This window comes from Coregonus clupeaformis, chromosome 12 (genome assembly GCF_020615455.1).
Source record: "Coregonus clupeaformis isolate EN_2021a chromosome 12, ASM2061545v1, whole genome shotgun sequence".
In the NCBI taxonomy this organism is placed as follows: Eukaryota; Metazoa; Chordata; class Actinopteri; order Salmoniformes; family Salmonidae; genus Coregonus; species Coregonus clupeaformis.
The window spans coordinates 29,907,374-29,933,100 of NC_059203.1; the positions used below are offsets into that span (position 1 = coordinate 29,907,374).

The following is a 25,727-nucleotide window of genomic DNA, read 5'->3' on the forward strand; positions in this document are numbered from 1 at the left end:
CTCTGGCAGTGCTCCTCCTGCTCCTCCTTGCACAAAGGCAGAGGTAGCAGTCCTGCTGCTGGGTTGTTGCCCTCCTACGGCCTCCTCCACGTCTCCTGATGTACTGGCCTGTCTCCTGGTAGCGCCTCCATGCTCTGGACACTACACTGACAGACACAGCAAACCTTCTTGCCACAGCTCGCATTGATGTGCCATCCTGGATGAGCTGCACTACCTGAGCCACTTGTGTGGGTTGTAGACTCCGTCTCATGCTACCACTAGAGTGAAAGCACCGCCAGCATTCAAAAGTGACCAAAACATCAGCCAGGAAGCATAGGAACTGAGAAGTGGTCTGCGGTCACCACCTGCAAAACCAGTCCTTTATTGGGGGTGTCTTGCTAATTGCCTATAATTTCCACCTGTTGTCTATTCCATTTGCACAACAGCATGTGAAATGTATTGTCAATCAGTGTTGCTTCCTAAGTGGACAGTTTGATTTCACAGAAGTGTGATTGACTTGGAGTTACATTGTGTTGTTTAAGTGTTCCCTTTATTTTTTTGAGCAGTGTATATACACTAGATGACTGCCTGTTTTGAAGCCACCGTTCCTCCATCTTGGCACCACCCACCATTGTAAAAAATATTTTGGAAGCTATAGAAATGCAATTATTCATGTCTACATTTGTTTTTTCCACATGTATTATATTACAGACACCTTAATGCATCCTTTTAAATGATATGTGAGCAAAAAAATATATAAAGACATTTTCCTTAAAGTATAATTTTTTGAAAGTTACTGTCCCCACTGTATGGAGGTAAAATAATGACATAAGTGTACAAGCATGTAAAGTATGTCATTATTTTATCTCCATACTACAACAAAATACTTACAATACATGTAATTTTGTCCATGAAACATTTAATTGAAATACTGTAGAATTCCATTCATTCCTATGGAGGACTGCTTCTTCTGGGAGTGCCAATATAGCCGACCAAGCCTCTCATTGGTCAATACTTAGCATCAGCAATCCAGGGTTTATATACATCATTAGTTGACACCGGCAACTGGAGCATGGCACACAGGCTTTGCTTGCCCATGGTCGAGTGGGCATGCCCTGACTCTTTCATTCTTGAAGAATTTCAAGCCCAGTTTAAATTGCTTTATACTGCTTTGCTTTATCTTGGCCAGGTCGCAGTTGTAAATGAGAACTTGTTCTCAACTGGCTTCTCAACTGGCTTACCTGGTTAAATAGAGGTGGGACAAAAAAAAAAAAAAATTCTATAGCACTTTTATGATGCAAAGAATGTCAAAGCACTTATTTACCTGGTTATTTATTGCGTTAAGTTAACAAGACCTACAAATAATATAACAAGTAGTTATTTATGATGCAAGGTCCTTTGCAGATCAGTCTGCAGTCGCCTGCACTGTCGAACAAGCCCAAGATCTTGTCCCTTGTGATTGACATTTTGGTCCGAGACACCTGAAAATAAAATATTTTAGATATATTTATATTTCTGTTTATTCCACATTCAACTGGCAACAACCAATATTACAAATTTTACAGAAAGAATACAGGTAATTTACACAGTAATACCAAAAGTAATCAAACATGAATTCTGAGGAGAGGTTACTGGCCTGCCCATCCAGTTCTTGCACTAGGTGATTGGTTGAGGGGACATCAGGTCAAAATCTGAGAGATTCCTGGCAACCCAAACTCCAGCTGCAAAGAGGCCCAGGTTGACCATCAGGTTCCTACAGAAACAGATCAATTAGCAACGAATTCATATTATATACACAACAATTATAGGATCGTTATGAATAAACCACTGGAGATATTCATTCATTGAGTTACACGTTGCCTCAATGACAGTTGAGTTGTGGGGGCGTGATTTGTTTTTAATCACAAAACCCTAATCATTTCCAGATAATGTTATGCTAGCAAGGGACTGCTGAGCAATTAGCTCAGGGCTGTTGATACCGGTATATCCAAGGGCAAAGCATGCGCATGTTTGGCAAAGGAGCTAGCTAGTTGGCTAGCTAGCTAACATGATATGTGAAACACGTTGCATATGAAATAGGAATGTTTAGACATATGGCCCATACCTTCTGAAATCATTTCTATCTGTAGCAAATCGACATGCGGTACTGATCCATTCCACGACACCACCAGACGGTGCCCCGATAGCCTTTTTCCCAGCTCCGCTCATTTTAAAAATGTGTGAGTGCTTGCCTTGATGCTAAATGATAGTTTTTCCAATTTGGGGAAGAATTTACATGTAACACCATTACGTAAAGACAGCAGGGTCTATGCTATCCGGGATCTTTGGGACGTCCCTACCACATTGAAGTTTACATTTCAAATGGTAAAGGTTAGGGAAGGGTACATTAGGTTTAGGGTAGATGTTAGGGTACGGACATCCCAAGGATTCCAGATAGCGTTAACACTAGGTTAAAAAAAATAAGGTCGCCGATAGCGGCCATACTCAGGTTGCACATTCATATATTTTTCTATTAGTGTGGTTTTTAGCGTTGCATAACAGAAAATGTCTGCAACACGGTACCGTCGGTTCTTGAAACTCTGCGAAGAATGGCCACGGGACGAATCAAAGAAAAGCCGTGATTTAGGAACGTTTCTACGGCAGAGAGTAGCCCATGCCTTTCGTGAAGGTGAAAACACACAGGTAGAGCTAATCCATTTACTATGTCGCACGAGAACTTCAACCAATGTGGCTAGCTATCTTTAGCTAGGATGATGGGGTACCCGTCCATATCGACCTTGCAGTTGCATGCAAAACAAACATGCAGTGAGGGCAGCAGCACAGAAAATTAAAAGCACAATATGTAATTTCAAAACCCTACCGCCGCTACTATTTGGTAAATTGAGGAATGGGACTGAGGAGGAAATGTAGCCTAACCTATGATCAACTTGATGGTTTTAGACGTATTTTGAAACAATGAATTATTCCTTTGCAAAAACACTTATTTAGAAATTGCACTGACAGCAGGACATTTTACAGATTTAGCCCCTAAATCTAAAAAGTTGTTTTCCCATATAACAGTATCTGTATGTGGATAGTTTCTAGATTATATTGTATGGACGCCCTATGACCTGGTCTGATCTTTCTTGACAGCTCTCAGATCCAGAGAAGTGTGATCAAATATATGAAAGCTTGGCCCGAATCAACACTAATGTATACAAAGAAAGAGTAAGTATTCACTTATACTGTATCCACCCAAAAAATAACAACATTTGCACGCGCTGAAGAAGTCTATATCGGTGTACTTATACAGGACTAGTAAAGGCTCAGCGCACATTAAAAGAAAATAAACTACATGTGTTTACCGGTAATTGTAACTTCAGTCTGATAATTATTTACAAAACCGTTAATCTGATAATACTTGACAAATATACAAGTACTTGCTTGATATATTTTCCAGTTTCTTGAAATTCTTTGCAAATGCAACTTATTTCTATGTGAACTGAAATGGTCTATTCATTCCTTTTCCATATTAGTAGACACTCTTATCCAGAGCAACTTACAGTAGTGAGCGCATACATTTTCATACTTTTTCGTACAGGGAATCGAACCCACAACCCTAGCATTGCAAGCGCCATGCTCTACCAACTGAGCCACAAACCGCTTGATGTCTCAATGTACTCAATTACTGTATTGTGCATTGTGCATTGTTTTTCTTCATGGTGATAGCAAGTCTATAGGTATAAACCTAGATGACCAACCTATGTACAATACAGTAATTTACATTAAGTGGTTTGTAAGGATGGTCAATTAATACTGCACAAAAAGTGGTTGTTTTCCATTTTATTTGATCAACAAAAATATTTAATTTGATGTGGATGTTTTGTGTCTTTGCCCATAACTTTGCACCTTTTGATGTAAATGTTTGAGGACAGGGTTTTGTTCTTTCTGGATTCCATTAGAATGACAATCGCAGAGAAAGGGACAGGGCAACAACACTTACAATTCCAACTATTGAATCCTGCAAGATACTGTTATATACAACTAACTTTTTTGCCAAAGTGGAGATGCTGAAAAAAAAAGTTGTCCCGTACTACAGACGTTTATATTGGTCCGCTAATACTAGTAAAGGCCCAGTGCACTACTTTATTATTGTATATATATATATATTTTTTTATTATGATTTTTCAGGGGGTGATGCTGCACCCTCAGCACCCCTACTTACTGCGGCTATCTTTCATATCAGTGAAGAAAAAAAAAATCACTACACACCTTTTATAGGGTTAGAGTTAGTGTTCCCACACAGCAATATCTCCATGTTACAGCGCTTGTTTACAGAAGACAGATGGTAGACATAGGCCACCACCAGTGCTAATTAGCTATCTAGTGTGCTCCGAACACCTGTGTGTAAGCTAACTGGGTAGGAAGTGTAGTTTGTCAACTGGAGGCACACAATGTGTATGGATCTGTGCAAAACAGCTAGAGTATCTTTTTTTTATTTGAAAGATTATTTCTTGCTGACATGAAGGAAAAGGGGCATATCAGCATATGTTTCTAAACATTAAACAGAGCGTCGGAATTGTAGTTTAACAGAGCCAAATGTGGGCGAATGTAATGGAGAATGGTTTTACATATGGAGAATGGTTTTCGAGAGCTAGTCCACTGCCAGGACCATACACAGAGCGATGTCTGTTCATTACCCGTGCATTTGCTTGTTGCAGCAGCTATGAAAAATCTTGGAGAAAGCCAATTGATGCATTTATGTGTCAATGAGGGTTATCGTTGCCTCTAACTCCTGTAATATCTGTTCACAGTTCCCCCGCACAAGAGACACCAGTTTTACAAGTGTCACAGTGGAAGAATGTAGAATGCTATTAGCAACAGGTATGGACACATTGTCCCAAGTACATCACATTCATTATTTATGCATGCAGATACATTAGGGATGGGCAACTGGTGGCCTGTGCTTTTGTAGGCCTGCAGATCAATTCACCCCCCCCAAAAATAATAATTTATATATATATATTTGAAACTCAGTCAGGGTCTCTTAGAATAGTAGAATATATAATATGCAATTTTGAAATTTGGTTGTGCGTCAGCAGTTTCTCTTATGTCAGTCACTCGCTAAGTTTCCATCCAATTGGCGACAGATTTTCATGCGAATATTCTAAAATCTGCATAAAGAAAATATGTGAATTTTCCCACCAGTGGTGTTTCCACCAAATTGACTTATTGCGGATAAAAATCAGTGCGTGATGATGTTATGCACACAAAATGTACTTTTTCGCTTAAATTATCATGTACCAAATGCAAATCTAAAGTTCAATGTGCGTCCATCGCATTTTCAACTCCGATAGTTTTGTCACAAACTGTTGCGTTAAATAGCAAATGTGCCTATTCTGGTCATGGCACGTATGCTCTGTTATTATGGATGAGCAATAATATTTTAATTTTTCAAACGGCAGTCAAGCATAGATTATCATGTCACCAGAATCAGACCCTCGATATTTGTTGGAAAAAAGCATCAAGATCACCCTGTGAAGTTCATCATAAGTTATTTAATCTGTATCCTAATAAACTACATCGTTTCCCAAGTTGTAGTGGGAGGACCACACACCAAGTTTACTTCTATATGATGGTTATTATATCAATACTTGAGCATGAAGGCTTTTCCACCGCCATTTCTCGCTTAATTAATTTTACCTACACAAAAAAATCCCACCGTGTGGAACGAACAAATGATCTATCGGCATTTTATGAAATTGTACCGAAACTTCCTGTTTCCATCGCTTCTGTCATGATTTTTATTTATTTTTTATACGATATGACTTTACTCTCATAAAAACTGTGGATGGAAACGTGGTTTATGACTATCACTCAATTAGCCCATGTCAGCGAACATTTTAAAGATTGGTAAGTTAGTCTAGCCAGCTATCTAAAGTTGTAGTAATCATGGTCAAATTAATTTTGTTAGTCACTCTCACTTAGATATCATATTCAAAACAGCAGACAAATTCTCAGCCCCATGGCAAAATGTGTAGAATTGCAGGAAATGAACTATAAAATGTAAAAAAAAATATATCCCCCCCCACTGTGAAGAGGGGGGCCGCTAAAGTGTTTTGTTCGCAAAGTGGGGGGCCCCCAACAAAATGTTACTTAGGGCCCCCAAAAGGCTAGGGCCAGCTCTGACTGCATGTGTGGGTATGGATATGCAGACCCTGTGGCCCCTCATGATGAGTTCAGATTTTGTGGCCCCCGCCCCCATCACAGTTGCCCATCGCTGAGCTAAATGAATATAACATAATAGGTCTAGTTTTGTTGCAATAAATTAGCCAACTCATGTCAAAATGCTACTACATTTCAGGACATACACACTTCCCTATTTCTCTTCAATAATACCAGATCTTCTACTACATGACCAAAAGTATGTGGACACATGCTCGTCGAACATCTCATTCAAAAATCATGGGCATTAATTGATCCCCACTTTGCTGTTATAACAGCCTCCACTCTTCTGGGAAGACTTTCCACTAGATATTGGAACATTGCTGCGGGGACTTGCATTAGTGAGGTCGGGTACTGATGTTGGGCGATTAGGCCTGGCTCGCAGTCGGTGTTCCAATTCATCCCAAAGGTGTTCGATGGGGTTGAGGTCAGGGCTCTGTGCAGGCCAGTCAAGTTCTTCCACAGCGATCTTGATAAACCATTTCTTTATGGACCTCGCTTTGTGCACGGGGGCATTGTCATGCTGGAACAGGAAAGGGCCTTCTCCAAACTGTTGCCACAACGTTGGAAGCACAGAGTCGTCTAGAATGTAATTGTATGCTGTAGCATTAAGATTTCCCTTCACTGGAACTAAGGGGCCTAGCCCAAACAATGAAAAACAGCCCCAGACCGTTATTCCTCCTCCACCAAAGTTTACAGTTGGCACTATGCATTGAGGCATGTAGCGTTCTCCTGGCATCCGCTAAACCCAGATTAGTTCGTCGGACTGCCAGATGGTGAAGCGTGATTCATCACTCCAGAGAACGCGTTTCCAGTGCTACAGAGTCCAATGGTGGCAAGCTTTACACCACTCCAGATGACACTTGGCATTGCGCGTGGTGATCTTAGGCTTGTGTGCGGCTGCTCGGCCATGGAAACCCATTTCCTGAAGCTCCCGACGAACAGTTCTTGTGCTGACGTTGCTTCCAGAGGCAGTTTGGAACTCGGTAGTGAGTGTTGCAACCAAGGACAGATGATTTTTATGCACTACACTCTTCAGCACTCGGTGGTCCCGTTCTGTGAGCTTGTGTGGCCTACCACTTTGCAGCTGAGCCGTTGTTGCTCCTAGACATTTCCACTTCACAATAACAGCACTTACAGTTGACCAGGGCAGGTCTAGCAGGGCAGAAATTTGACGAATTGACTTGTTGGAAAGGTGGCATCCTATGATGGTGCCACGTTGAAAGTCACTGAGCTCTTCAGTAAAGCCATTCTACTGCCAATGTTTGTCTATGGAGATTGCATGGCGGTGTGCTCAATTTTATACACCTGTCAGCAATAGCTGAATCCACTAATTTGAAGGTGTGTCCACATACTTTTGTGTATATATATATATATCAGTACCAGTCAAAAGGTTGGACACATCTACTCATTCCAGGGGTTCTTTATTTTTACTATTTTCTACATTGTAGAATAATAGTGAAGACATCAAAACTATGAAATAACACATATGGAATCATGTAGTAACCAAAGAAGTGTTAAACAAATCAAAATATATTTTAAATAGCCACCCTTTGCCTTGATGACAGCGTTGCACACTCTTGGCATTCTCTCAACCAGCTTCATGAGGTAGTCACCTGGAATGCATTTCCATTAACAGGTGTGCCTTCTTAAAAGTTAATTTGTGGAATTTCTTTCCTTCTTAATGCGTTTGAGCCAATCAATCAGTTGTGTTGTGACAAGGTAGGAAGTGGGGTATACAGAAGATAGCCCTATTTGGTAAAAGACCAAGTCCATATTATGGCAAGAACAGCTCAAATAAGAAACAACAATCCATCATTACTTTAAGACATGAAGGTCAGTCAATACGGAAAATGTCAAGAACTTTGAAAGTTTCTTCAAGTGCAGTCGCAAAAACCATCAAGCGCTATGATGAAACTGGCTCTCATGAGGACTGCCACAGGAATGGAAGACCCAGAGTTACCTCTGCTGCAGATGATAAGTTCATTAGAGTTATCAGCCTCAGAAATTGCAGCCCAAATAAATGCTTCACAGAGTTCAAGTAACAGACGCATGTCAACATCAACTGTTCCGAGGGGACTGTGAATCATTAACATTTTAGTCATTTAGCAGACGCTCTTATCCAGAGCAACTTACAGTTAGTGAGCGCATACATTTTCATACTGGCCCCCCGTGGGAAACGAACCCACAACCCTGGCGTTGCAAGCGCCATGCTCTACCAACTGAGCTACAGCGGACCTTCATGGTCGAATTGCTGCAAAAAAAACACTACTAAAGGACACCAATAAGAAGAAGTGACCTGCTTGGGCCAAGAAACATGAGCAATGGACATTAGACTGGTGGAAATGTGTCCTTTGGGCTGGAGTCCAAAGGATTGTTGGTTCAAACCGCCGTGTCTTTGTGGGACGTGGTGTGGGTGAACGGATGATCTCTGCATGTGTAGTTCCCACCGTAAAGCAAGAAGGAGGAGGTGTTATGGTGTGGGGGTGCTTTGCTGGTGACACTGTCTGATTTATTTAGAATTCATGGCACACGTAACCAGCATGGCTACCACAGCATTCTGCAACGATACGCCATCCCATCTGGTTTGGGCTTAGTGGGACTATCATTTGTTTTTCAACAGGACTATGACCCAACGCACCTCCAGGCTGTGTAAGGGCTATTTGACCAAGAAGGAGAGTGATGGAGGGCTGCAGCAGATGACCTGGCCTCCACAATCCCCAGACCTCAACCCAATTGAGATGGTTTGGGATGAGTTGGACCGCAGAGTGAAGGAAAAGCAGCCACAAGTGCTCAGCAGATGTGGGAACTCCTTCAAGACTGTTGGAAAGCATACCATGTGAAACTGGTTGAGAGAATGCCAAAAGTGTGCAAAGCTGTCATCAAGGCAAAGGGTGGCTGTTTGAAGAATCTCAAATATAAAATATATTTTGATTTGGTTAACACTTTTTTGGTTACTAGTTTCGATGTCTTCACTATTATAAAGAATAAAGAAAAACCCTTGAATGAGTAGGTGTGTCCAAGCTTTTGACTGGTACTGAATATATAGTGTATTAACGTTTCATGTCTGCTTCTGTCAGTTTTAGACACACCTGAAGTGTTAATTACATTTACATTTGAGTCATTTAGCAGACGCTCTTATCCAGAGCGACTTACATGAGCAATTAGGGTTAAGTGCCTTGCTCAAGGGCACATCGGCAGATTTTTCACCTAGTCAGCTTGGGGATTAGAACCAGCAACCTTTCGGTTACTGGCACAACGCTCTTAACCACTAAGCTACCTGCCACATACCACCATCTAGTGGACTGAGGATACCAACATGTTCAGAGAAGCTAAAGGAATTCCACAGGGTGTTGTTCAAAACATGCATGGTTGGTTCTGATGTCTCTCTAACCACTCGTCTCTTCCACCTCACAGGTAACATGCAGCAGATGGATGAGGAGAAGAAGGGCTTGTGGAAAACTCTCACAGAGCGATTCTCCCCCAAACCAGAAGATATCACCCCTGAGAAGGCTCCTGAGAACAAGTAGCACTTCTCCTGTATATGTTTTCTTTCCCCTTCAGCCACTTTAGAAATAAAACGTTATTCTTATTTATTTGGTTGTCTTGTCATTTTAGCAGGGCCATTGTAACATACAGAATAAATGACGGCGCATAGAAAGTGGCAATCAGCAGTAGAAACAATAAAGCGGACTCCCCTGTTCCGGTAAAAAGGTGAGGGATGGGGCTGGAGAACTAACTACTCTCACATTTATAGACAGCTATGGATGTAAGGACTGACCATTCATTATATCAAACTTATAGTTAACCTTGTTTTGAGGCTATATAGTGTTTGTTTACAAAAATTGTAGTAAGACGAGCTTACATTTTGGGTTCTGATGGGGTACGACAGTTTAACTAAACTCATGAGACATTTATAAGTTATATTCTTCAAGAATCAATGGGTACATATCAATTTATAAGTCAAAAAATGGATGTAGCAACTGATTGCCCCTTTAAAAAGGTCCAATGTAGCTGTTTATTTCAATATCAAATCATTTCTGGGTAAGAACTGTGATGGTTTTCAATTAAAATGGTCAAAGAGCAATTTCTCAAGCAATAATTTTCCTAGGACTGTCGGAGTGGTCTGAGTGGGGAGGGGAAATCTGTTATTGGCAGAGTGGTTTGGAACTCTTTCTTATTGGTCTATTACCTAATTTACCACCTGGTGATGTCACCAGGCATTCCAAAACTCCATCCCACCAAAACAGGCTGAAATTTCAGGCGGTCTTTTCAAACAGATCTTGCACTAAAAGGGCATCATCATTTTAACAAATTCACAGTATTATTCCAACCTCTGTGTGGGTATATATATATATATATATATATATATACTGCTCAAAAAAATAAAGGGAACACTTAAACAACACAATGTAACTCCAAGTCAATCACACTTCTGTGAAATCAAACTGTCCACTTAGGAAGCAACACTGATTGACAATAAATTTCACATGCTGTTGTGCAAATGGAATAGACAACAGGTGGAAATTATAGGCAATTAGCAAGACACCCCCAATAAAGGACTGGTTTTGCAGGTGGTGACCACAGACCACTTCTCAGTTCCTATGCTTCCTGGCTGATGTTTTGGTCACTTTTGAATGCTGGCGGTGCTTTCACTCTAGTGGTAGCATGAGACAGAGTCTACAACCCACACAAGTGGCTCAGGTAGTGCAGCTCATCCAGGATGGCACATCAATGCGAGCTGTGGCAAGAAGGTTTGCTGTGTCTGTCAGCGTAGTGTCCAGAGCATGGAGGCGCTACCAGGAGACAGGCCAGTACATCAGGAGACGTGGAGGAGGCCGTAGGAGGGCAACAACCCAGCAGCAGGACTGCTACCTCCGCCTTTGTGCAAGGAGGAGCAGGAGGAGCACTGCCAGAGCCCTGCAAAATGACCTCCAGCAGGCCATAAATGTGCATGTGTCTGCTCAAACGGTCAGAACAGACTCCATGAGGGTGGTATGAGGGCCCGACGTCCACAGGTGGGGGTTGTGCTTACAGCCCAACACCGTGCAGGACGTTTGGCATTTGCCAGAGAACACCAAGATTGGCAAATTCGCCACTGGCGCCCTGTGCTCTTCACAGATGAAAGCAGGTTTACACTGAGCAGACGTGACAGAGTCTGGAGACGCCGTGGAGAACGTTCTGCTGCCTGCAACATCCTCCAGCATGACCGGTTTGGCGGTGGGTCAGTCATGGTGTGGGGTGGCATTTCTTTGGGTGGCCGCACAGCCCTCCATGTGCTCGCCAGAGGTAGCCTGACTGCCATTAGGTACCGAGATGAGATCCTCAGACCCCTTGTGAGACCATATGCTGGAGTGTGTCAGCAGTTTCTGCAAGAGGAAGGCATTGATGCTATGGACTGGCCCGCCCGTTCCCCAGACCTGAATCCAATTGAGCACATCTGGGACATCATGTCTCGCTCCATCCACCAACGCCACGTTGCACCACAGACTGTCCAGGAGTTGGCAGATGCTTTAGTCCAGGTCTGGGAGGAGATCCCTCAGGAGACCATCCGCCACCTCATCAGGAGCATGCCCAGGCGTTGTAGGGAGGTCATACAGGCACGTGGAGGCCACACACACTACTGAGCCTCATTTTGACTTGTTTTAAGGACATTACATAAAAGTTGGATCAGCCTGTAGTGTGGTTTTCCACTTTAATTTTGAGGGTGACTCCAAATCCAGACCTCCATGGGTTGATAAATTTGATTTCCATTGATAATTTGTGTGTGATTTTGTTGTCAGCACATTCAACTATGTAAAGAAAAAGATTATTTCATTCATTCAGATCTAGGATGTGTTATTTTAGTGTTCCCTTTATTTTTTTGAGCAGTGTATATAAATAAAACACAGGAAAATCAGACTGCTCTGGGCCTTTCAATGCTATTCAAACACAGCCTTTTACATGGAGCAGGCAATCTTCCATAAAACAAATGTTGCTCAAATTCCCTAGCATTGTGTATATTAAAGTCTAGGTTGAGTTTAAGGTGATATTGTAGTTACAAGTAGTGCATATTACAAACAAACAGACATGGGTTTATGGAAATAGGTTTATTGGAAGAAAGCAAAGTAAACAAACCAGTGCAAAGAGATACTGTATGTACGTAGCAGAAGGTCAATCATAAAAAGCAATATAAGCAGTGTTTGGGGTATAGCTGACTTCCCATAAATTCAAGAATCCATCTTCAGGACAAAACAATGTATATTTCTAACATTGGCAATTGTAAATCAAATATGATATACTTCAGGCTTTGCTGGCATGTACTTTCCTTGTAGTAAGACTGAGTTGGCACAATAAATCAGTTCTCTGCAAAGCCATGCATGGTAAGCTTCAATAAATATTGGACTACATTTAAGAGTGAAGTTTTCTGAAATCTTGCAGAAGCCAAGCACCAATTTCTTCATTGGAGATTAGGTTATGGGAGAAACCTTTATGTAAAAAATACTAATAATAATAATACTCAAATAAAACACAGTAGCATGAAAATGACCATGGTATTGACAGCTCCATGGTCAATTGTTTAGACCATGGAGCTGTCAATACAAAGGCTATGCAATATGAAATAGGTTTTGATAACATAACTGTAAAGGAATAATGGTAGATGTTTTGGGGGTATTATAGCAACTTCAAAACAACTGTTTTATTATCAATAATATTTTACGTTTTTTTGTAATGTAATGAATTAAGATCACATTACTGATGTTGAGTGTTGTTGCCTCATACAATTGCATGCCCAACTACATAGTATAGCCATTTTGAAAATGTGGTTTAGTGCAAAAAATCTCCTCATACAATTATTAAATATAACTGCAACCAGTAAGACCACATTTTGGTGTGAATATCAACTGACATGATTACTTCAACAGGAATGAAGACCTTTCAGAACCTGGGAGAAACCAAGTACGGTGCATACAGTGTTGCCTACTCCTCCTTTCCATCGTCATCCGGGTTATCTCTCCAGATGCAGTAGTTGAGGGAGGTGGCCAGGCATAGCCATGCCAGGTAGGGTGTCAGGAGCAGGCTGGCAGTGTGATTGACCGGATACCAGGATGCCATGGTGGCTCCAACAGCACCAGTCAGTATCACTATCTCTATGAGTGCCTGGGGGAGAGACAACACAAAATGGCTCATGTGTCATGTCACACTCACTGTAGCAGAATGGAGGTGGTTTTTACAATGGAATGTGTCTACGGATCACCTATTGGCAAAAATAATATTCAGAGAAATTCTCATTGAGTGTACTGATCTTTTTTTGTTTTTATGCACCAACTCCCCATTATCCCAAAACCTGAAGCCATGAGTCCTTATGACCAGCCCACAACTGTTGCATTATCTGAGAGCTCACCATTTTCAACTTGTGTGCGCCAAAGAAGATGGGAGTCCAGGCCCAGTTGAGAGACAGCTGCAACCCGTAGAGTCCCAAAGGTGCCACAGCATCCTTAGTGAATCCCCCACACTCCTTCCACACCAAGTAGGAGCCATACCTAGCAGGGTGATCGTCAAAAATAAGATGCAAGTCAGTTCCAAATTTCGTGATCCATTTAATGGGAAAATGTTTTTTTGAATGAAGTGTGTGGATCAGATTTCCACCACATTCAGTTGGGAAACAAAATACATTATGTAGAATCTATACTGAACAAAAATATAAACGCAACCTGTAAAGTGTTGGTCCCATGTTTCATGAGCTGAAATAAAATATCCCAGAAATGTTCCATACGCACAAAAAGCTTATTTCTCTAATTTAGTGCCCCAATTTGTTTACATCCCTGTTAGTGAGCATTTCTCCATATCAAGATAATCCATCCACCTGACAGGTGTGGCATATCAAGAAGCTGATTAAACAGCATGATCATTACACAGGTGCACCTTCTGCTGGGGACAATAAAAGGCCACTCTAAAATGTGCAGTTGTCACACAACACAATGCCACAGATGTCTCAAGTTTTGAATGAGCGTGCAATTGGCATGCTGACTGCAGGAATGTCCACCAGAGCTGTTGCCAGAGAATTGAATGTTCATTTCTCTACCATAAGCCACCTCCAACATCGTTTTAGAGAATTTGGCAGTACATTCAACCAGCCTCACAACCGCAGACCACATGTTACCACGCCAGCCCAGGACCTCCTGAGACCAGCCACCTGGACAGCTGATGAAACTGAGGAGTATTTCTGTCTGTAATAAAGCCCTTTTGTGGGGAAAAACTAATTATGTTTGGCTGGGCCTGGCTCCCCAGTGGGTGCGCCCTTGTCCAATCATGTGAAATCCATAGATTAGGGCCTAATGAATTTATTTCAATTGACTGATTTCCTTATATGAACTGTAACTCAGTAAAATCGTTAAATGTTGCGTTTATATTTTTGTTCAGTATAGATCGTGTCGCTTTACAGTATCATATTGGTTGCCTTACAGCAATTACAATCTGAAAACACGGAAGGGGCTTAGGTGATTGTTTTCAACCTGGCAGAGTATGTATTCAACCTGGCAAAGTATGCTGTCTGACACTCACCCCATGCCTGTGTAGAGGGTGGTCCACACTATAGGGAACGCAGCATTGGGTGGCCGCCATGACGGCTTGTTGAGAGTGGGGTACCAAGTCTTCACCTGCTTGCGTGTGATGTAACCTCCATAGAGCCCTCCTAGATGAGGCAGGGCAGTCAGGCCAAGCATAGGCAGCCACGACATGTCTGGAGAAGCGAGGGAGCTGTTAATGATTAGTTCATTATAAATTGGGAGGTTCGAGCCCTGAATGCTGATTGGCTGACAGCCGTGGTATAGCAGACCGTATACCACGGGTATGACAAAACATTTATTTTTACTGCTCTAATTACATTGGTAACCAGTTTATAATAGCAATAAGGCACCTCTGGGGTTTCGGTTATATGGCCAATATACCACGGCTAAGGGCTGTATCCAGGCACTCAGTGCTTATGAACAGCCCTTAGCTTCTGCATATTAGCCATATACCACACCCCCTCGGGCATTATTGCTTAATTATATACTGGTTAAACCTGTTCATTATTATTCTGTAAAATGTTTTACACTTGCAAAAGTAGGCTATAATTTGATGTGCCTATTATTGCAACTTCAAGGGAAACTTTCTTTTACTATAAAATATAGAAACGCGCCATTTTCACACACACCAAAAGTATGTGGACACCTGCTCGTCTAACATCTCATTCCAAAATCATGGGCATTAATATGGATTTGGTCCCCCCTTTGTTGCTATAACAGCCTCCACTCTTCTGGGAAGGCTTTCCACTAGATGTTGGAACATTGCTGCAGGGACTTGCTTCCATTCAGCCACAAGAGCATTAGTGAGGTCGGGCACTGATGTTGGGCGATCAGGCCTTGCTCGCAGTCGGCATTCTAATTCATCCCTAAGGATTCGAACCAGGATCTCTAGTGGCACAGTTAGCACTGCGATGCAGTGCCTTAGACCACTGCGCCACTCAGGAGAACTATCATCACTTTAGAGAACGCGTTTCCACTGCTCCAGAGTCCAATGGCGGCGAGCTTTACAACACTCCAGCTGACGCTTGGCATTGCGCATGGTGATCTTAGGCTTGTGTGCGGCTGCTTGGCCATGGAAACCATGGACGTTTCCACTTCACAATAACAGCACTTACAGTTGACCAGGGCAGCTCTAACAGGGCACAAATTTGACGAACTGACTTGTTGGAAAGGTGGCATCCTTTGACGATGCCACGTTGAAAGACACTGAGCTCTTCAGTACGGGCTCTTCTACTGCCAATGTTTGTCTATGGAGATTGCATGGCTTTGTGCTCGATTTTGTACACTTGTCAGCAACAGGTGTGGCTGAACTAGCCGAATCAACTAATTTGAAGGGGTGTCCACTGTACACTACATGGCCAAAAGTATGTTGATGTTGGGGTGGTGCTGGATACATTTTTTGAAATGTCCCTTTCAGAATTAGCCTACAATGCCATTAACCTACCAAACAGCTGAACTTTAAATGGCATTATAAATTAACAAGATTGAATAATTGCTTATAGCCTGCATGTATAATTTATAAACTACAAACTTTCCTGGAAACTAGTTAATGTGGGCCTATGACTAGGGCCAGGCATTTTGTTAGTTTTTTTTCTACCCCGCATTTCGATCATCCGACCTCAAGAGGCCGATATAGCGCCTTCTCACACCACGTGAATTAATTGTCACGTGTGCATACCATGATCATCTAAATCAGTGTTTCCCAAACTGTGGGGCGCGTGGTCGGCAGGTCCCCCGCTCCCACAAGGTGCAATTTTGAAATTGGGTAGAGCATCAGTTCCTCTTGTCATGTTAGTCATTGCATACCTTAGAGAGCTATTTATAACTTGTCAGAAATGTCCAGATAAACTAGCCCATGTTAGCTAAAGTTTTTGTATTTAGATGTTGCTGTAATTTTCTTTGCCACTCAAATACATTTTTTTTTTAAATTAGCTTTAAAACTGCAAAATGTTCTTTGCACCCCATGACAAAATGTGTAGAATTGCTGGAAATAAGCTTTAAACCTGCAAAAAAGAGGGGTGTGAACAGTTTGTGTCAACAGTGCTTGTGCCCATAGAAATAGACGTGGCACGTGCAGGGGGGGGCGCGGGATGTTCCCCAATGCTGGAAGGGCCCCAACCCGAGTGAAAAAGTTTGGGAATCCCTGATCTTACGCAGGGGTGTCAAAATTTTGCCCCTGATGCGGCATTCGAGCGCTGCACTGAAATGTTGTTGTATTTCCTTATGTGTATCCATCGAGATTATTAGCGAGCTGGACAGTCAAGAAACTGTATGAATATAGGTCTTATTTGTACAGTTTCGATTTGGTTTTAGTCATTTTCAAGTATATTGAGTTCATTCCCCTGCCATATGTTTGACACCCCTGATCTAATGTAATTATCCAATTAGTCAAAAATAAATTACCAACCATGTGGATTGACTTCAGATAATTGTTTTATCTGAAGGCCATATCAACATAAATATTGTACTTATTCATTGTCTTGTCAACATCATTTGGGAATAACAGTCATTTTTTATGTCCGAAAATGTAACCTATTTACGAACAAAGTAGCTATTTCCATTCGCTATAGAAATACATGTAAAAACGTAAATGCTGAGGATATGGCTTTTGTAAGTGCCAATATCCGAAAATGCACGCATTCATTAACACATGTAAAGAATGGAGGTGCAGTCTGGTAAAAAAACAACAAAGCATCTCCATAATAACAGATGAATCCACTGACACACAAGACCAATATATTCTTCATATTTTGTAGGAGAGCTGGGTGAAGACATTACAGTTGGTCTGGCTGATACAGTGTATTTACAGATAGTGAACTCCTGAACAGCTAATCATGGCTACCCGGACTATTTGCATTGTCTTCACCCAGCCCGTCTTTTACGCTGCTGCTACTCTGTTTATTATTTATGCAGTCACTTTAACTCTACCCACATGTACATATTACCTCAATTACCTCGACTAACTGGTGCCCCCGCACATTGACTCTGTACCTGTACCCCCTGTATATATCCTCCCTACTGTTATTTTATTTTACTGCTGCTCTTTAATTATTGACAAATAGCCTTTTGAGTGACTAAAACGTATTCTCTCATGGCTTACTACCAGGAAGTTTGAAAAGACAGGCTGAGTGGGCAGGGAGCTTATAGCTCAGTTGGTAAAAAGTAGAGCATGGAGCTTGCAACGCCAGGGTTGTGGGTTCGTTTCCCACGGGGGGCCAGTATGAAAATGTATGCACTCACTAACTGTAAGTCGCTCTGGATAAGAGCGTCTGCTAAATTACTAAAATATATTTTTTAATGTAATATTCATGAGCTTGCCTTTACTGACAGCTCTTTGAAACGCCTATATGTCAAGAAACTTGGATGCAGTGAACAGTGTTGCAGTAAAATCATCTCAAGCAAATTTGGTGATACACAAAGCAACTCAAAGTTTGAAATTGCATCAATGATGTATACATCTCCCGTTTGGCATGTCTCTTGTGATGCGGTTCACAGCAGCACTTTCACTCTACCTACACTACCGTTCAAAAGTTTGGGGTCACTTAGACATTTCCTTGTTTTCCATGAAAACATACATGAAATTAGTTTGAATAGGAAATACAGCAAAATGCAAAGGAAATGTAGTCATTGACAAGGTTAGAAATAATGATTTTTAATATAAATAATTGTGTCCTTCAAAAACGTTGCTTTTGTCAAAGAATCCTCCATTTGCAGCAATTACAGCCTTGCAGACATTTGTCATTCTAGGTAATCTGAAGAAATTTCACCCCATGCTTCCTGAAGCACCTCCCACAAGTTGGATTGGCTTGATGGGCATTTCTTACATACCATACGGTCAAGCTGCTCCCACAACAGCTCAATAGGGTTGAGATCTGGTGACTGTGCTGGCCACTCCATTATAGACAGAATACCAGCTGACTGCTTCTTCCCTAAATAGTTATTGCATAGTTTGGAGCTGTGCTTTGGGTCATTGTCCTGTTGTAGGAGGAAATTGGCTCCAATCAAGCGCCGTCCACAGGGTATGGCATGGCGTTGCCCTCGAAGCCAGTGTTTGGAGGATATATTGGCACAGGTGTTGTTAGGCCCATTTCCCTTTCAGGACCTAAATTATGAAACTATCAGCTCACATGAATGACCCGAGCGCACTTCTCTCTTGCAAAACGTTTTGTCTGTTACGAAACCGTTTACTCCAAACGGAAAACGTTTTGCAACGAAAATGAGAGTTTCTATTGGACAAATTCAGGTACTCCCCGTTTCGTTCTGTTTGCTCTGTTTGCTTCCTTTTGGTTCTTAAATGGTAAACGGTTTCTGTTGCAAGACGTAGGCCTGGGGCCTGTTGCACAAAAGTAGAATTAAGACATCCGGGATAAATGACTCAGCTGAGCTCAATGAAGCCAAAACATGTGCGTCCAGGCTTAATTGGTTGCACAAAGACCAAGCCAGGATGAGCAGACACGGATTCATTAAGCCAGGTGAAACCAATCCTGGATAGGTGCGCGCTCACGGCTCACTCAAATAGACCCCGCCACAGATCACAGATTAACTGATTTACCATGGCAACTAGAGCCGCGTACTTTTCCCCGTCGGAAGCACAAATCCTCATGGAGGCATACGAGGAGGTAAACGATATAATTAAGAAGAAAGGCAACACCGCCACAGTGATAAAGCAAAGAGAAAAAGCGTGGCAAAGTATTGCAGACCGCCTGAATGCGTAAGTAGTGCACAATTATACACTCACCGCTCCGCTGAAACATCACAATTACAATTCAAATATTTAATTCACATCTCCAAAAATGCAGTTGTACTGTAATTATGAAACGGTTAAATTTTTAATTGAAATGCACTGCAGATATGAGTGAAATTGTGTAAAGTAACTCCATCACACTGTATAAAGCTATGATAAATTTTTTGATATTTTTACTGAAAACAAGACAAAAATACCAAGTAATTTTTTGCAGTGTGACTCCATTAAATGTGTGTGTGTGTAGATTAAACATGAACGGGGCAAAACGGACATGGCAGCAGGTCAAAATCAAATACAAGAACATTCTGCAGAATGGTATGGTCCCTGACTAATATTTAACAAAGCACAAGCATATATTGTACCCAGAAGGTGCCTGCTCACACATTGTCTGTACTGTTTTAGCAGTGAAAAAGAATACCCACAGACAAGGCACGGGTGGTGGGTCACCAAAGGCTGACCTTACCCCAGCAGAGGACATGGCCTTGGAGCTAAATAAAGGCAGGCCCGTCTTAGAGGGGATCCCTGGGGGGAAAGAGACGAGCATAGGTTCCTCCCAAGATGCCACCCGCTTCATTCAAGGTATGTCCTTCCATCTCTACATGGGATACAACCACATTCATATTGAATCAATTTGGACTGTCTGACTTTGGTTTACCTATTGCCTTGCAGTGTCTGGCAGCACTGTGTTCCTGTTAGAGCCACCAGCACAAGCACCAGACGATGCTGATCCAGTGAGTACTCCATCAAAGGCATACTGTAGGCCTGGCATGTCTTGTCTACTAGCTTCAATATGAATCCGATTAAATGTGATAGGGTGAAGGCCCCAGTGCAGCAGCAACAGCACATGATGGAGACGATGATGAGGAGGAGACCATCTCTCTGGATTCCAGAAGGCATGAGGTATCATGTTAAGACTGTGAAAGTACTATTTACTCTACAATGGTGAGGAGTCCTCATCAAAATCAAAAAATCTAATTTCTTTTACAGGACCCAGATGCTATACAGTGGGAAAACCAGCCTGGCAACATAGTGCGTATTAATAAAAGGACACCACATCCTGCCAAATTCCAGCTGCGCTAATTGTATTGTGTTCACAGAGCTCACAAGCTATCAGAAAGTTGTATGGCAACCACCTCCGGCGCCAAATAGAACTGGCAGACATAGACATTCAGTACAAGAAGAAAAAGATGGAAAATCTTGCACTGGAGTCCGAAATAAAAAAAGAGGACAATTAGGAAACTGGACCTTGAAATAAAAAAAACTTGAGAGGGAGGTGAGATATGCCTTCAATGTACACTGTATGCTAACTGTAACACAAATGTATTAATCATTATTTTTCTTTCCTCCCCCAGCTCCAAGAAGATGACACAGCTCAAAATAAAAATTAGGTATATTCTCGTAAAGTCAAGTGAGCCATGACATATGAGCTCTTATTGTGAGCACACAGGACGGTGGCATCTTTCTAAGGTTTTTTTATTTTCCCAGCAATCAGTACAACCAAGTCATCGTTATAAGGCATCGCCCTCTTTTTGCCCACCCCCCAGCACCAGGTGTGGCCACTAGCCTATATGAAGGCCCAAAATTGTGTGTTCCTTTCTGCTCTGACAATGGCATGCCCATTCGTGCGAGATGTGGTGGATGAAGAAGCACTTGTGCTGAGGAGAGCCTTCAGGCGAGAAAGGGTCTTCAGGGACCGGTTGGACCCACTGGCCTTCCCTGATGACCATCTATATGAAAGATACAGGTTTTCTGCAGATGGCATCAGGTATCTATGCAGACTACTGGGTCCCAGGATTAAGCACCGCACTGCACGGAGCCATGCACTGAGTGTGGAGCAAATGGTTTGTGTGGCCTTGCGCTTTTTTGCTAGTGGAGCCTTCCTGTACTCAGTGGGGGATGCAGAACAGCTGAACAAGGCCACAATTTGCCGCACAATAAGGAGTGTGTGTCTGGCTATCAAAGCATTAGCAGATGTCTTCATCTCCTTCCCTGGCCACAGAAGACTCTGTGACATCAAAGAGGAGTTCTATAGGATTGCAGGTAAGAGGATCTACAAATTACAGGACAACTGTTAACACATAGTAGGATACTCATTACTTTGTGTGACAGGTTTCCCCAATGTCATTGGTGCAGTGGACTGCACACACATAAGGATAAAAGCCCCTCAGGTGCCCATGAGGCCGATTTTGTGAATAGGAAATCCTTTCACAGCATTAATGTTCAGGTGAACATAACTTTTTGATATTGTCCATTGACGAACACTCTGCATTGCCAGTGATGTGCATTGATTGGTGTAATATTCCTCATCTTATGATTTCAGATGGTCTGCAATGCTGACTGTGTGATCAGCAATGTTGTGGCAAAATGGCCTGGCTCAGTCCATGACTCCAGAATCTTTCGGGCCTCTGAAATCTATCAGTGCCTATCACAAGGTAAGCCACACAACCCCTATTTATAACCATCATGGCTGTGTCAAGAATATCACTGTGTTTATGAGGTAGTAATGATGAGATTTTGTGTTGACAGGTGAATTCTCTGGTGTGTTGCTGGGAGACAGGGGGTATGGCTGCCAGCCTTTTCTCCTGACACCTTTCACAGACCCCCAGGAAGCACAGCAGGCCTACAACCATGCCCATGCCAGGACCAGGGCCAGAGTTGAAATGACCTTTGGCCTCCTGAAGGCACGCTTTCACTGCCTTCACAAATTAAGGGTCAGCCCTGTTAGGGCATGTGATATTACTGTGGCTTGTGCTGTCCTCCACAATGTGGCCTGCCTGAGGAAGGAGAGGGCCCCCCAGAGTGCCACCAGCCATGGACTGGGACAATCCGGCAATCTTCCCTGATGACGACAGTGGTCGGCTGCTGAGGGACCAATATGTGTTGAATTATTTTAGTTAGTATGTGTGCTTTCAATTTTGGTTAAATATGTCCTGCGGTGGCAGAGGAATTTGTGTTTTTTTGGGTTCGTTTTTTTACGAATTTGGCCTCTTATGATGTTTGTGCGGTATACTGTGTGTAATACAAGGCTGCAGGGAGGCTACTGCATCCATTCATTTGTCTGTTCAGTTGATGTGTATGGATTTGTCCTGCATTTATTTTAGTGTGCAGACATGCAGGGTGTGTTATATACAGACCTTTGAATGTGTATGTATCATTTTGTATAATATGCTTGGATTCTGTGCTTTCCATCTTGTAGAGTCACTGTGACTTCAGTTTCGAAAGGAGCTGATGGTTTACCTGCTTTGTTTTGTCCTTATTCAATAAAGGAACATAATGTTACACATTGTGTTTTTATATTCATATGGAATGTGTATTTGTTTATATGACAGAGTACTAGGGCCACACTGAAGAAAAAGGATAAAGTCATACATTTATGAGGCTGGTTCTTTCTGCAGAAAAGCTACATATTGTTTTTACAGTTTTGATACTTATGACAATGTGATACTTAATATTCTGGCACATCAGCATGTCTTTGTTTATGAAACCATACTGAAGTACAATTTCACGAAATGCCCCACATCTGTCATTTTAACAACTGTCCTCCTTTAAAACAACTGGTTACAATATTATGACTTGTGTTTTTTTTCCCCTCTGTGGCCCTAATATTCTATCATTTTATATATAGCCTTATAGTCTATGGGAAACTGTAAATTATCTAATGATAGCAACATCATCTAAAAATCATTTTTTATCCAAAATCATTGAAATTAATGATCACAAACGTTTAAATAATGACAGTGGGTCTAGTTATATGTGATAACAATGTATAGTGAGCAGTGAAATAACTATTGGTTTCCATTTGTGGTGACTGCTGACTGACATTAGGGATGAGATTAAATAGATCCTGGAATTTAGCCTGGTCTGGAGCAGGCTAGCTCCACAGAATAAATCTCCATGGTAATTTATACCATAACATATCCTCCTGCCCCCTATCCATCTTTAGTGCAACCGGATTACGGATCAATTGAGCCAGGATCACCAAGATATCCTGGCTTAATCCCTTATCCTAGTTTTGTGCAACAGGCCCCTAATGAATACACCCCTGGCAAGTCAACAAAGTTGTAGTAGGCAAAAGCCAACCAGTACACTTTCACTGAACAGTCAATTGATAAACAGTCAAGCTATAAAAAGTTTAGTTTTAAATTAACACATGACACGTAACATAAAGGCTTAACAAATATCCCATTCATGCATCTGAAGAGTACATAAAGTTAAACATTCAAATACCAAACCATACCATCTCTATTCTTCACGTTTATGATTATTGAACGGGCGAATTTGCAACTTTGTAACAACTAACAAGATACATTGAAACATTGTCAAACTTGTGTTAATCGATCGCAATAATGTATCTAGTCTTACCTGTTAGATGAGTGCAATCGTTTTAGGATGTCACACGGAGCTTGTAGGCTACGGTTCAGGGAAGGGTGAGCAAATGAACAGAGTGGAGGCCAGACAACACCTTTTCTAAAGCATTCTGAAAAAACAAGATAAAATGCTTCCGTCAAGGATCGGGTTCTCTTATCGCATAGGCCTAGTTCTTCTTGTTAAGGACACGCCCAGAGTGTTACAAAACCCAGTCGTTCTGTTGTATAGAATCAATGCTGCGTAGAGGCTGCGCATGCTTTCACTTATTTAAAGCCACACTGGAAGATGTGAATGGGCCTCGGACCATGAACAAAAACACAAACAATGGAGAAAACGCCAGGACAGCGGAGTCACTGACCACCTTCCGGAGACACTTGAAACCCTACCTCTTTAAGGAATACCTGGAATAGTATAACAGTAATCCTTCTACACCACCCCCCATTGAAAAAAAAAAAAAAGGGTGGTTGTCCCACTGGCTATCCTAAGTTGAATGCACCAATTTGTAAGTCGCTCTGGATAAGAGCGTCTGCTAAATGACTTAAATGTCAAATGTAAATGTATTTCTAGGCTATTTGCCACGTGTGAATTGTGCTGTTATGTGTTTTTTATTTATCCGAATGCCATAACTGAAGTTCTCTCTAGGGAAAATACAGTTATTATATTCTATTGTATTTATATTCTATTATATTCCATACATCACATCCAGGTACAATAGAAAATAATAGAATAACCTTTTTTTACCAGAGGAAACTCAGCTCAGCTGTAGGCCTACTGAAAATATACAGTATGATACTCTATTATGTTTGTCATATTCAAGTTCAATAGAATAAAATATAATAAATGTAGGTTTCCCAGAGTAAAAAAAAAATGAAAAATATCTTCTCTTCCTTTCTTTTCTATTCTCCTATTTTCTCTTATATATGTCACATTCAAGGACATTAGAATATAATCAATATAATCGAATAGAATAAAACATTTCCAAAAGGAAGCTCTGTTCAGCCATAATGAAAAATTAATTTTTGTAATTTAGCATACGCTCTTATCCAGAGCGACTTATAGTTAGTGCATTCATCTTAAGATAGCTAGGTGAGAAAACCACATATCACAGTCATAGTAAGGATATTTTCCCTCAATAAAGTCCTCGCTAGTAAGAAAAGACAAGTGCGAGTGTTCGTTTTATATATATAAAGATATTCTATCCTATTCTATTCCATTTATTGTACTTAAATATCACATAGAATTGAACATCATAGGAATATAATAGAAAATAGTAGAATAGAAGGTTGAAAGGCAGTGAAATTACCCTCACTTTAGACTTATAAAAACCAGCATGGCCCAGTAGTGTACACCTGGTGGTGAGACAAAGTAGGCAACCTCCAATTACAACTATAAATCATGTGTTTTTCATTAGGCTATTCTTCTAATGGATTATTCAAATCCATAGATTATTTATATGGATTTGTTAGTGACTGATTTGCTCCACCTACCCAAGGCCGGCCCGCTCATTAGGCAGCTACCTATAGTGGCAGATTGACGAGGGCGGCATTTTCTGAGCTAAACTGACCAAGACGCACCTCCAACAACACATAAAACCTCACATAATTCTGCACAAAAATAATGACAATTTCTCTCAACCAGTAGCATATGGGCTTTTTAGGTGAGCACTGATGCCGCCCTATGATAAGCAGTGCCCACTATGTCAAAGGCAGGGAGGCAAAATATTTATATTGTCCATTCCCAGCGTGCCTCTCCAGGGTGCTGTTGGAGAAACGCAATGCCGCGGCGCTCCAGCAACATTCTGTCCAAAAAATGATCTAACATAAATCATGTAGAAGATATAGCGTATGGTAGAAAGAGTATGTTGCCTTTTCTGTAGCCTACAG

General features: G+C 41.6%; 3 protein-coding genes across 5 annotated transcripts; 1 reads left to right on the forward strand and 2 right to left on the reverse strand.

Moving 5' to 3' along the window:
- Positions 1-1,295: 1,295 nt before the first annotated feature.
- LOC121578183 (mitochondrial import receptor subunit TOM6 homolog) lies at positions 1,296-2,293 on the reverse strand. 2 transcript variants are annotated; one of them, XR_006002744.2, is made up of 3 exons: positions 2,084-2,293; positions 1,575-1,732; positions 1,296-1,460 (listed from the first exon to the last, which is right to left on the reverse strand). XR_006002744.2 is itself a non-coding variant. In XM_041892359.2 (3 exons), the coding sequence occupies exons 1-2, from the start codon at positions 2,185-2,187 to the stop codon at positions 1,636-1,638; spliced, it is 201 nt and encodes a 66-aa protein (XP_041748293.1). In that variant the 5' UTR covers positions 2,188-2,283; the 3' UTR covers positions 1,296-1,460; positions 1,616-1,635. The 2 variants fall into 2 exon arrangements, 1 of the variants encoding a protein (XP_041748293.1); XM_041892359.2 differs by having other exon boundaries at positions 1,616-1,732; positions 2,084-2,283.
- A 40-nt stretch (positions 2,294-2,333) lies between these two features.
- On the forward strand, positions 2,334-9,779 carry LOC121578182 (ubiquinol-cytochrome-c reductase complex assembly factor 2). The gene is made up of 4 exons (XM_041892358.2): positions 2,334-2,661; positions 3,112-3,186; positions 4,773-4,842; positions 9,601-9,779. The coding sequence occupies exons 1-4, from the start codon at positions 2,524-2,526 to the stop codon at positions 9,711-9,713; spliced, it is 396 nt and encodes a 131-aa protein (XP_041748292.1). The 5' UTR covers positions 2,334-2,523; the 3' UTR covers positions 9,714-9,779.
- A 2,478-nt stretch (positions 9,780-12,257) lies between these two features.
- Positions 12,258-24,028, reverse strand: LOC121578184 (translocator protein-like). 2 transcript variants are annotated; one of them, XM_041892361.2, is made up of 4 exons: positions 23,839-24,028; positions 14,728-14,922; positions 13,568-13,706; positions 12,258-13,323 (listed from the first exon to the last, which is right to left on the reverse strand). In XM_041892361.2, exons 2-4 carry the CDS (start codon positions 14,901-14,903, stop codon positions 13,144-13,146), a joined length of 495 nt encoding a protein of 164 aa, XP_041748295.1. In that variant the 5' UTR covers positions 14,904-14,922; positions 23,839-24,028; the 3' UTR covers positions 12,258-13,143. The 2 variants fall into 2 exon arrangements, with proteins under 2 accessions (XP_041748295.1, XP_041748294.1); XM_041892360.2 differs by having other exon boundaries at positions 14,728-14,905; positions 23,839-24,024.
- Between the last annotated feature and the right edge of the window lie 1,699 nt (positions 24,029-25,727).